Source organism: Barbus barbus (assembly GCF_936440315.1).
Source record: "Barbus barbus genome assembly, chromosome: 45".
Classification (NCBI taxonomy): domain Eukaryota; kingdom Metazoa; phylum Chordata; class Actinopteri; order Cypriniformes; family Cyprinidae; genus Barbus; species Barbus barbus.
In genome coordinates this window covers 18,633,521-18,646,994 of record NC_136723.1, presented here as the reverse complement: position 1 = coordinate 18,646,994, position 13,474 = coordinate 18,633,521, and the positions used below count along the sequence as shown (strand labels likewise).

At 38.7% G+C, this 13,474-nt stretch overlaps 1 protein-coding gene across 2 annotated transcripts in view; it reads right to left on the bottom strand.

Annotated features, from left to right (window-relative positions):
* ksr1a (kinase suppressor of ras 1a) overlaps positions 1 to 7,969 on the bottom strand; it is a gene marked incomplete at both ends in the record, with an annotated part of 34,733 nt that extends 26,764 nt beyond the window's left edge. Inside the window, one exon of one of the 2 annotated variants that reach the window (XM_079408008.1) lies at positions 7,751 to 7,969. In XM_079408008.1, coding sequence (XP_079264134.1) covers positions 7,751 to 7,969 — 219 coding nt within the window. The remainder of the gene's footprint in view (positions 1 to 7,750) is intronic. The other variant, XM_079408009.1, reaches the window with a different exon arrangement.
* Positions 7,970 to 13,474: the final 5,505 nt, after the last annotated feature.

Below are 13,474 nucleotides of genomic sequence, written 5' to 3'. Positions count from 1 at the left end.
AGGGCTGTGCACAGGAGATGCCCTCACAATCTGACAGATTTGGAGCATTTTTGCAAAGAAGAGTGGGCAAATACTGCGAAGTCAAGATGTGCCATGCTGATATACTCATACTCAAAAAGACTGAGTGGTGTAATCAAATCAAAAGGTGCTTCAACAACGTATTAGTTTCATGAGTTCACACTTACATATATTTAGCACGAGTAACGTAATGCGTATTTGGCGAGTATGGTAATACGTTGTTGGCGTGCTGTCCTGGGGAAGGGCTCCGAGCTCGTGAATTGCCCGAACCCAGAGTACCCCCCCCATAGTGTAGTTAGAACTTTGGTGATGGTGGTGGAGAAGGGGTGGTGGAGGGATGCTGATTAACCATCAAATGAATGGAGGTATGTCAGCTGTATTTATATCCGTGTATTGATTAACTTGATTGCGTACCACTTGTGTCTAATTAGGCTAAGTATCTGACGTGCTCCTCCCGAACTTTGTTAAAGATTTCCTAAAAGATTTCAGTTTGCTTTTTAATTTAGTTGCACAGGTTATAGTTTACATTAAAGGTGGAAAAAGTTCTGAAATTATTTATCTTGGTCTCATTTTTTTTACATCACAGAAACCCGGCCACTTTATTAGTTACACCTGTTCAATTGCTTGGTAACACAAATTGCTAATCAGCCAATCACATGGCATCAACTCAATGCATTTAGGCATCTAGATGTGGTGAAGACGACTTGCTGAAGTTCAAACCGAGCATCAGAATGAGGAAGAAAGGGGATTTAAGTGACGTTGAACGTGGAATGGTTGTTGGTGCCAGACGGGCTGGTCTGAGTTTTTCAAAAAATGCTGATCTACTGAGATTTTCACGCACAACCAACTCTAGGGTTTACAGAGAATGGTCTGAAAAAGAGAAAATATCCAGTAAGCGGTAGTTGTGTGGACGGAAATGCCTTGTTGATGTCAGAGGTCAGAGGAGAATGGGCAGACTGGTTAGAGATGATGGAAAGGCAACAGTAACTCAAATAACCACTCGTTACAACCAAGGTATGCAGAATACCATCTCTGAACGCACAACACGTCGAACCCTGAAGCAGTTGGGCTACAGCAGCAGAAGACCACACCGGGTGCCGCTCCTGTCAGCTAAGAACAGGAAACGGAGGCTACAATTCACACAGGCTCACCAAAATTGGACAATAGAAGATTGCAAAAGCGTTGCCTGGTCTGATGAGTCTGGATTTCTGCTGCGACATTCAGATGGTAGGGTCAGAATTTGGCATAAAGAACATGAAAGCATGGATCCATCCTGCCTTGTCTCAACGGTTCAGGCTGGTGGTGGTGGTGTAATGGTGTGGGGGATATTTTCTTGGCACACTTTGGGCCCCTTAGTACCAACTGAGGATCGTTTAAACGCCACAGCCTACCTGAGTATTGTTGCTGACTATGTCCATCCCTTTATGACTACAGTGTACCCATCTTCTGATGGCTACTTCCAGCAGGATAATGCACGATGTCACAAAGCTCAAATCATCTCAGACTGGTTTCATGAACATGACAATGAGCTCACTTTACTCAAATGGCCTCCACAGTCACCAGATCTCAATCCAATAGAGCAACTTTGGGATGTGGTGGAACGGGAGATTCGCATCATGGATGTGCAGCCGATAAATCTGCAGCAACTGCGTGATGCTATCATGTCAATATGGACCAAAATCAAAAAAGGACCTTGTTGAATCTATGCCACAAAGAATTAAGGCAGTTCTGAAGGCAAAAGGGGGTCCAACCCCGTACTAGCAAGGTGTACCTAATAAAGTGGCCAGTGAGTGTAATATATATATATATATATATATATATATATATATATATATATATATATATATATATATATATAGTAAATTTCCTACCATAAATATCAAAATGTAATTTTTGATTCGTAATATGCATGGCTAAGAACTTCATTTGGACAATTTTAAAGGCGATTTTCTCAATCCTTAGATTTTTTTGCACCCTCAGATTCTAGATATTCAAATAGTTGTCTCTCAGCCAAATACTGTTCTATCCTAACAAACCATACATCAATGGAAAGCTTATTTATTCAGCTTTCAAATGATGTATAAATGTCAATTTAAAAAAATCGACCATTATGACTGGTTTTGTGGTCCAGGGTCATGTCATATATATATATATATATATATACACACACACTAAAAACTACAATGACATATGTATAAAAACTACAATGAAATATATGTATAAAATATTTACATAATGAATATTTTACACACTCATATTTTATTCTTTTTATTCTATTTTACTGTTCATGGCCATTTCTATCAAATTCTAACAAACCTCCAGATGGAAAACTACAGTGGCAGTCGTGGCCTAATGGATAGAGAGTTGGACTTGTAACCCGAAGGTCGTGGGTTCGAGTCTCAGGTCCGGCAGGGATTGTAGGTGGGGGGAGTGAATAACCAACACTCTTTCCACCCTCAATACCACGACTGAGGGGAGACCCTTGAGCAAGGCACCGAACCCCCAACTGCTCCCCGGCCGCCGCAGCGTTGGCAGCCCACTGCTCCCGGTGTGTTCACTACTGTGTGTACACTTGGATGGGTTAAATGCAGAGCACACATTTCACTGCTGGTTATACTCTGTATAAATTGTGTATGTGACAAATAAAAACAAATTAATTAATTAAATTACATTATACCCAACAGCAGCCAGTCAACACTAAAGATGGCATCAAACACTCGTTGGCGTGCAGTTTAAGCTGAACCGAATAAGCACTAAAACAAAAACCCTAGTGGGAGTAATGTAATCGAGGACTAGAGCTCATGGCTCTGGACTGATCTGTCTTGACCTGTCCACCAAACACTCAAGCAGGAGGTCAGATCTTCACATCTGGCCCTCCAAACTAAGAAGAAATGTGGATGGAGGTTTGAAAATGTTCCTCATGTTCATAAATACCAAAAATAATGAAGATCTGACAATCTTGCCATCAAAGAGCGTTATTTGATTACACAATCTGATCGTCTACATCGTATTACATATCGCGGCAAGCCAGGATGACAGCTCCTCATTAGGCATTAGTGAAGCAGCTCAGATGCGCTGGAGAATATCAGGGGAAGAGCTCAGCGCTGAGACAGCCACGAGTAATGATGGAACATCTCTTACCTGCTCTGCTTGGATGAATCCCCCCACCCTCCCCATTCCCAGTGTATTGGGAGCCCTCAAACAGACGCAAGCTGATTGGCTGGCACTCTTCCCCCACCCCCACCCCCCCTCTCATGCTCTTCACGTCATTATTTTCTTGTTTAACAACCAACCCTGAAAACGCGTAGGGAGGAAGACATCTAAATATAGCCACAGCCACGACAGCACACGACACGAATGCACAGCAAAACTCTCAAACAGCACTGCGGGGGGAGCCCAGACTGATGAGGGCTTCAACAGCTGACCGCTCGAGTCCGCAGAACAGGAACCCTCTGGGGCCAAGCTAGCTCTTCTTTTTTACCATCAACAAACTCGTTTATCCACAGAGAGATTGAAGATCTCTGCATAGAAGTAGGTCACGGCGTTCCTGAGACGGCATCTCATGCTGCCGGAATCAAACATCACAGTTCATCAAAATCTACACAATGAAAAGATGTGAGGAGACACACCAATCTCACTCTGGAAGCAGCAGCTGGGGAAACAACTGGTGCAGGACTAACATTCCCAAGTCTTGAAAAAAAGACATAGGGTGCAATCAGGGTGCTGATTTGCTCTGGTTTGATCAGTAAAAATGATTTCAAGTGATTGTGCTAAATTTACATGTTTCTAGGTCAATGTCCAGAAGAATAGAACACAAGTACTATCAACCTAGCAGGTTATATCGCTAACTAAAACCATTATAAATACTTTTGTTAATTAAAAAATAGCAGAACTAGAATAAAATATAAAAATTAAATAAACTTTAAAATTAAAATACAGCAATAAAATTACTCACTGGAAAAAATTGAAACTAAAACTGAAATAAAAAGAAATTTAACCTAAATACTATATAAAACTAAAAAAGTGACAAAAGCACACAACAAAATTGCAAAAAAAAAAAAAAAAAAAGTTTAAAAAGAAATCTAAAAATAAAAATCACTCACTTAAAACGAATAATCTTTAGCCAGTCTCAAAATTAATATCAATATTGCATTTGTACATTAAAATGATGTGATGGCTCAATCCACTTGTATATATATAGTAGCTTTTAGAGTTTTATTTTTGATATGAATATGAATACAATTATCAATGTATCTGTAAAAAAATGTAACATCTGTGCATCACTACTCACAATCCAATCGGTTCCCAACAGCGTTATTTTAGTTTTATTTATATTATATTATAGTATTTCTTAATATTTTGAATTAGCTTTCATTTTTATACTTTCAGTTTTCATTTTATTTTTGGGGAATTTTTGATATCACTATTTAACTTTATTTTTATTTTGGTTTAGTTTAACTTTAAGTATTAAAATGATAAAATCTTTTTTAATTTAGTTGTATAACATTTCTAATTTTCATTTAGGTTTTTTTAAAACGATTTTTAAAAGTTTCAATAACAACACTGGTTCCCAATGGACAATATCAAATCCTACCCCACATTTTCTCCATACCCTGTTTAAAAAGTGGTTTCGAACACTGTTTCATGCTGACTTTAACCCTAAAATCTGACTGGTTGATAGCAATGTTGCTCCAGTATCAGCAACATTCATCCAGAAACACGTCCTACCAGCGATTCAAACCAGCGATTCAAAATCGATGCAGATCGGAAAAAGATGCAGATCAGCAAGACGGCAGATGTGGGAGAGAGTGAGAATATTCAGTCAAACATAACCACACAGCACTTCAGCAGGAGAGACTGAGAATAATTATCTCCTAGCCAGAGTGGTGAGCTGTTAAAAAAAAAGATGAAGTGATATAAAGAGCTTTCAGTGAGAATCTAATGCGAGTTCAAGCGTCTCTTGATTGCGCTGAAGTGTACGGGAAGTGATGAGGGTTTGAATGTGACCACTTCAGATCTACTGTTCATCCAGGGCCTGTTATACAGCTGGAGTATTGACTGGCTCTGAACAACACTCATAAGAGCACACTTACAATACATCAACCTGTTCAGCCGAGTTAAAAAGGTAATGCTGGCTGCTGAGGGCTCAGAGAACTCTCTGATTTTCTCAGAGAACCCTGGGCTGCTTACCTGAAACATGATTAACCACGTTTAATTTACTGCAACTACTCGAGATACAAGCTCTAAGAGAAGGAGACACAGCCAGAAAGTGCTACATTAGACATAAAGAGGAAGCAGGCTGAGAAAGTGCTCCCCGGCGGTGGCTCCATCATTTCCTGTAGACTTAACAGCCCAGTAGGGCCTGATTTTTTTTTATGAAAGCTGAGAGTTTTCTGACTCTGCATAGACAGCAATGTAACTGAAATGTTCCCAGACATAGAAATGTAGTAAGGACATTGATAAATAGTCCATCACATCAGTGGTTCAGCTGTAATTTTACAAAGCTGCAAGAATACGTTTTGTGCACAAAGAAAACCTTTATACAACAATTCTTCTCCTCAAAATCACACCTTCCGCCATTATCGGGAGTTTAGTGTTACGTAAACAACACTTGCGCGTAGTGCTGCTGATATAGAACAGATATAGATATAGAGTGTCGTGGTACGCTCAATAATGGTGGGTATATGTGATTTGGAGGAGAAGAATTGTTGTATAAAGGTTTTCTTTGTGCACAAAAAGTATTCTTGCAGCTTTGTAAACTGAAGTTGAACCACTGAAGTCAGGTGGACTATTTTATCAATCTCCTTACTGGGATGTTCTGGGAACATTTCAGTTACGCTGCAGCCTATGCAGGGTCAGAGAGCTCTCGGATGTGATCCAAAATATCTTAATTTGTGTTGCGAAGATGAATGAAGATCTCACGGACTTGAAATGACATGAGGGTGAGTAATTAATGGCAGAATATCCATTTTTGGGTGAACTATTCCTTTAAGGAATCAGCTTGATGTTCTTTTACTAAATAGTTTTTTATTTTATCTTTGGTCGAAGAAATAGCTTATGATGTACAGGATATCTGTTCCATATCGTTTATCAAGCAATATATATTTTTTTTAAATGTATTAATATTTAATAGTGCATTTCCCCTCACTTACATTACTTTCACAGCGAACGCTAAAACACAAACAATTTAATAACACTGTTAAATGCGATATTAAGGAAGTGGCGTACAAACTATTTTCACTCAGAAATTGCTTGTAAATTTCACAATTAATTACAATTAAACAGCAAGTAACACATTGAACTAAACATGAAATTTTGAATGACTGAAATAGTATTTTCCTTGCAAAACATACTCCAATAATCTTTGAAACAAATCATATTTTACAGTGTAAATTATAATATGATTACTCAACCCACTTGTAGCACTTGAAACAATTTAAGTTTTTAATTTATTAAGAAAAAACTATATAGAATTTTAATAATGCATGCTCACAAACATCAAATGAGACAAAAAGAGACAAAAATAGCAATTTTATACTGTCATATAAATATAACCACTCTTCTTGGGCCTTTAAGCCCCAATCAGGACCAATTTCCTTTTAGATCAGGAAACACAGATCCGTAACACTCCATAAAACCTCCACAAACATCTCAAATGTCCAAAACAACCACTCTGGTGCATGTGGTCACATCTTCACCCAATACTCAAACTACAGGCCCTCTGGGGCTGTTTGCACACCATCCACCCCACAGCTGTATTGATTCCCCAATAATTACCCCTACCGGTGGAGCAATGGGGCACTTTCCAGGTGGAGCACACATCAATACTGACAACTAACCGCCAATGTTGTGGAAGTCAGGACACTATTGGCAAAATACCACACAGACCAGACGACAGTCCAGTGAAGGCCATTACTTTCAAAATATCAGGACTGGATCTGTTTCTGAGATGCTGCAGGGATGCTGTGCTTTACACAGCATCTCACTGCCAAGAATATTTGACCTAGTCAACAGAACCAGGTCAAATGAACCCCCCACTGGGTTAGTGTGCTGTGAACTCCATGCATAAACCAATGCTCAATGTTTTCCCATACAAAAATGCACTGTGGTATTTGTGGTGTTTTATTTTTGATGTTTTAGATTATATTGTGTTTCCAAAATGTATAACTATAAAAACACTATATGCCACAACAGACATAAAAAATTCTGAAAACTTCTTATGCTCATTTATGAAGAAAGTACTGTGGCTGTACCATTCTTACCATAGTACATTGATATTGTGCTGCTATATGATTACAGTGAAATTTACACCTTAGCCTAATCCAGAAACCATGGTATTACTATGCAACCCTCAATGGCTGAATTGCAATTCCATAGTACCTTTTTTTGCTGTTTAATGGAGAACCCCGGACAAAAATCTTCAGGAAACCCTGGTAATACCATGGTATATTTTTGTGAGAGAAGTTCTATCACATCACTGTGCATTTCTAAAAATACAGCATCACAGTATTGTCCAAATTCCAAGTTTTACCACGGTACCCTGCGCAAACATGGTAATACTTCATTGGTAAATTGCAATAAGAGGGGTTCAGTCCCAGTCCTGTGCGCCTCTATAATGCACCACAAAAAACATCTGCAGTGCAAAAAAAAAAAAGGAAGAAACGGATAAAGCGCGCGAGAGCGGATCTGCTCTCTCATTACGCTGCACTTCGGCCCCTCTCGTCGTTATTACCTCTAAAGTGCGGATCTCCTGCTGCGTGAGATCGTTGGACGCCGCGCATTTGGTCCGGAGCCCTTGTAAACTGGAGATGGAGATGTCGATCATGTTCTGGATCAGTTCACACTGGTGTAGCGCGGCCATCGCTGCGACACCACCGCCGCTGCTGCTGTCCCTGTCCCTCTGTTCATCACTCTCCTCCACCATCATCAGCCCCACTCTAACACCATCCATCCCACTGCATCGGGCACGCCGTGGATGGAGAGATGGGTGCAACTACAAATAATAATACAATCCACATGCACTACTACTGACGCATGCCATCAGACTGTCCGAACAGACGATAGATGCAGTCTACACTGGGATCCACAAGGGAGATGTGGTTTGAGGTAATCCCAAATCCAAGTGCGCTTTGGAAGCGCGTCGTGCGAGCTGCGCGTTCTGCTGTGAGTCTCTGCTCACTGTCTGTCAGCTGTGGGAAACATCGCACGACGCGATGCGCGCTGGGAAATGAAGTCCGTACACACATGACTGTAAGCTAATGCTAGATAGATAGATAGATAGATAGATAGATAGATAGATAGATAGATAGATAGATAGATAGATAGATAGATAGATAGATAGATAGATAGATAGATAGATAGATAGATAGATAGATAAATATTTTTATTCAATTATATTTTTATTAAAAGTTATTTAAAACTAATTTATACATTTCATTTATTATTATAGCCTATATATTATTTTATATTCATTTTTATTTTTACCATGTCTTTTTGTTTTAATTACTCTAATTCTAAATATATAGCCTTTTATTAAAGTACTTAATTCATATTTTGAATAATATTCCCTCTGTAGAGAACTGTAGGATCCTGTTATTAAGAAAAGACACTTTAACCAGAAATGATGATTAAATTAGTTTTGTAATTTGTAAATTTATCACTGAATTTGTGTAAACAGGACCAAAATGTGGTTGCACCTTATACATGATTTTTAAGGACTAAGAGAAAACTTCTAAATAAATAAATAGGTACTAGGAATATTTCATAATCATTTTGTTTTTACCCTATTAACTATGCACATGCAGTTAATCGTAGAGGACACTGAAGAAATCAAAGGAAAGGAAATTGTCATGGCCAAATCCCTCATCTGAAGTGTCCAGGAAGTCCTCTTTATGATAGGACTTCAAACTGTGTCATATATGGTCTCTTGGAAATAAAAAGGAGGATATGTATTATCTTGGTAAATCTGAGTTAAACACATTGTTGAGATTTTTAATCGTGTAAGATTATAAGACATATCTGTGAAGCAAACCAAAACCCATATTTGTTCTAATTTAACTTAACTGTTTAGGAAAAACAACTGCAGTATTAATGGGATTTTATTAGTGGTTTTTATTTCCTTAGGGTGTCCTCGGCTCAAACAGAGGGTCTTTCACATCTTAGGGTCTAGAATGCAGTAAATGAATGTGGAAATTCACCTCTTTGCCTTGTGCTTCCATACAAGCACGAGCATGTTTAATCACATTTATTAAAATGTAAAGGGGGGGGGGGGGGGGGTGTTAGAAGGATTTCTCATCTCACTGAGGGTGTGATGTTCCCTCACATCAAACGCTCAATCTTACTGCTGAGTCACTCTCCAAACCTCACCTCCGCTTCCATCTGTCCTCCATCTCACTCTCTTTCTCTATCCTTCCATCTGTCCTCCATCTCTCCATCTGCGTGCTGCATAACACTCTACATCCTCCCCTTCAACACATACACACACATCTCAGAGACAGAACATTATTCTAGGTGTCCGCTGAGGTTCGGTTTGCATGGATGGATTATAGTCCAAACCAGTAATCTTCAAACAATGAGAAAGAAGTCTCTTAAGTCACTTAAGACTGGTTTTGTTGTCCAGGGTCACATAGTATATATAATTTCATCTTAAATGTATTACTTCAGTTATTTGTCAACATTTCTAATTTCCATTTTCTAGGTTTTTTTTTGTTATATTTTGACTTTATTTCAATTAGTAAAAATAATTTTAGTTAAGAAAGCACTGATGCAATGAAAGACCGTGGGCTGACTTTCATTGCATGGACCAAAAAACATTTTCCATGAGAATTTTTTTTAAATATCTCCTTTTGTGTCCTGCAGAAAAAAGTCATTTGGAACAACATAAGGGTAAGTGTATGATGTCAGATTTGTAATTCTTGTCTGAATGATCCCTTTAAGAGTAATTCAGAGTAGTTATAAAGCTAGAGCAGAAGTTTAAGTAGATATCTAAATTCAACCAAACCGTCAACATTAACTCCAGCATTTTCTTCTAGTTGTTTCTCTCACCAGTCAGAATGTCAGGTGAACATCTGCTCCATGCTGATGACCGCATGAACCTCTTGTAGAAACTTGACCTTTCCATGCAGACAGAAGAAACGTCATATGAGAGTTTGTTTCATCCAAAAACCAACCAAGCCATGACCTCCTTCCAAGCTATTATGATAAGTTTTAGTATTATATCTGATGTTATTGCATTCTTAAAACTCTTTGGTCAAACAAAAATTTTATTTAAACCATGTTCTAAATCAATTATGTGAGAAAGTTTCAGAGCACTAAGCCAAAAAAGCCTACAAATGTACTACAGACAAAGTGCAGCTTCCACCTGGCTACTGCTATGTCGTCATGATACTCACACTCTATTGGTCAGCCTGAGGAATCCCTTCCCAGGATACAGCAGATTAAATTGGATTGTGGGGAATCTGATGGCAGAGACCATCCGTGACACAGGCTTTCAGTAATAACCCGACTGACACACCTTTTCAGTCACATTTCAGACTGTTTGTGTCTGCGGCACAGGTGGTGCGGTGTGTGCTTTTGTGCTATTTATGTTTTGTGAGATCAGATTTGAGATTATTTTCAAGACCTAGGTAAAAAGGCCACCAGTCGCAGGATCTGGGAGTGGTGCATTATGGGGCTTTGAGGTGGACAGACACAGCTATAAATAAATGAGCAGAAACACTCGGACACGTGTGCACACAAAGCCATCTCTCTCTCTCTCTCTCTCTCTCTCTCTCTCTCTCTACCTCTCTCTCTCTCTCTCTCTCTCTCTCTCAGGGGCCCTACAGGTGTTTAGGCTGTTCCTGATAACAAAATAAATGTCATCTATTACAGTAATAACAGATTATGACTGAAAAGAAAAATCTGATTGTGTTTGAGACAAACAAACATTGAACAGCAAGGCACTGGTGTATAACTCCATCTGCTGGACAGTTACAGCAATTTCCAGAGCATAAGCTTTTTTTTATTGTAGGTACCTGATCTAGGTCAAATATGATGACAGTGAAAATAAAGTGTCACAAACAATCGAGGTCAACAGTGCCAACATTAATTTAAACTAAAATAGGCAAAATATATTTATATCAATCTCTCCATCATTCGCATATACAGGTGCATCTCAAAAAATTATAATATTGTGAAAAAGTAAAAATTTTTGTAACTTATTTCAAAAAGTTCAACTTTCATATATTCTAGATTCATTGCATATGTAAAGTAAAACATTTCAAAAGTTTTTTATTTTAATTTTGATGATTAGAGCTTACAGCTCATGAAAGTCAAAAATCCAGTCTCTTAAAATATTAGAATATATATATATAAAAAAAAGGATTTGCAAAACAGAAAAGTTCAAGTTCTTTAAAGTATGTTCATTTATGCACTCAGTACTTTGTCAGGGCTCCTTTAGCACAAACTCCAGCATCAGTGAGGTGTGGCATTGAAGCGAGGCACTATTGAGTCTTCAGCTCGTCTGTATTGTTGGATCGACTGTTTCTCATCTTTCTCTTGAAAATATATCATAGATTCCATATGGGGTTAAGGTCAGACATGTTGGCTGGCCAATCAAGCACAGTAATATCATGGTCAACAAACCACTTGGAAGTGGTTTTGGCACTGTGGGCGGGTGCTAAAGTCCTGCTGGAAAAGGAAATCAGCATCTCCATAAAGCTTGTCAGCAGATGGAAGTGCTCCAAAATCTCCTGGTAGACGGCTGCATTGACTTTGGACTTGATAAAACACAATGGACCAACACCAGCAGACGTCACGGCACCCCAAATCATCACTGACTGTGGAAACTTCACACTGGACTTCAAGCAGCTTGGGTTCTGTGACTCTCCAGACTTCCTCCAGACATTGATTTCCAAATGAAATGCAAAATTTACTTTTATCTGAAAAAGTGAGTTTGGACCACTGAGCAACAGTCCAGTTCTTTTTCTCTTTAGCCCAGGTAAGATGCTTCTGATGTTGTCTCTGGTTCAGAAGTGGCTTGGTAGCCCTTTTCCTGAAGACATCTGAGCTTAGTGACTCTTGATGCACTGACTCCAGCTTCAATCCACTCCTTGTGAAACTCTCCCAAGTGTTTGAATCAGCTTTGCTTGACAGTATTCTCAAGCTTGTGGTCATCCCTGTTGTTTGTGCATCGTTTCCTACCCAATTTCTTCCTTCCGGTCAACTTTTCATTTAATATGCTTTGATACAGCACTCTGTGAACACCCACTCCTTTCAGTAATGACCCTCTGTGATTTACCCTCTTTGTGGAGGGTGTCAATGATTGTCTTCTGGACCATTGCCAAGTTAGCAGTCTTCCCCATTATTGTGGTTTCAAAAAACAAGAGATACCTGGAATTTATACTGTAGAGATGGTCATTTAATGAAACTCAAATGTAAATATTCTAATATTTTGAGATACTGGATTTTTTTACTTTCATGAGCTGTAAGCTCTAATCATCAAAATTAAAACAAAAAAAAACTTTTGAAATGTTTTACTTTACATGTAATAAATCTAGAATATATGAAAATTTCACTTTTTGAAATGTTACAAAACAAAACAACTTTTACACGATATTGTAATTTTTTGAGATGCACCTGTACGTCTATCGTTAGAGTGGTTTGTTGGTCATCTATTTTATTGTAAATTGTGATTTCATAGATATTTTGTGTGCAGTGCTTGATTTATGTTATTTTAATTTTTAAATGTGAAAAGCACTTTAATTAACCATGGTTTTATTATAGTAAAACTGTAGTAATCATTTTTTGGTGTATTGATTACTATTTGTATGACCACAGTTTTACTACAAATACCATGGTTAAACTATGGTTAGTTTAGCAAAACCATAGTTGATTTGTGGTTACCATGGTTTAACTACAGTAACCAGTAACCACAATAATGGGGTTGTCTAACACTGAAGAGACTCTCTCTGCACTATTCGACAAAACCGAAATTATGGATCTGATCAACTGGTCTCTTAACGCAATTGACACCATCTTCTCGACTAGAAGTTTGGGATCTGGAGAGCCCGGGTGTCCTGCTGGAACTTTCGCAGCTGGCTACACGATGGACGCATGGGAGAGGTGGCGGATCGTGTGTCTGGCGGCTCTTTCCGTGGAGGACTTTGAAGACATCTACCTATTCGGAACCATGATAACTGGGTTTCTGCTGATTGGATTAGGCGTTGCCCTGAATTATCGGAGAATTAAGGAGACGGGAACAGCTGTCCAAAACCTCACAAGGCTGCCCGTCATGATTGAAGCAGTCGGCAGAACGGTCGCCTCTGAGACAGAGACTATTAACCGCAATATGGATTCGATCACGGATAAGCTCTCGGCTTTGGAAAGGAAAATTGATGGACAAGGAGATCAGAATGGACAATGAGAATAGCTGTGAAATTAGGCAGATATTCGCCCAAAGACCAAACAATCTTATCTC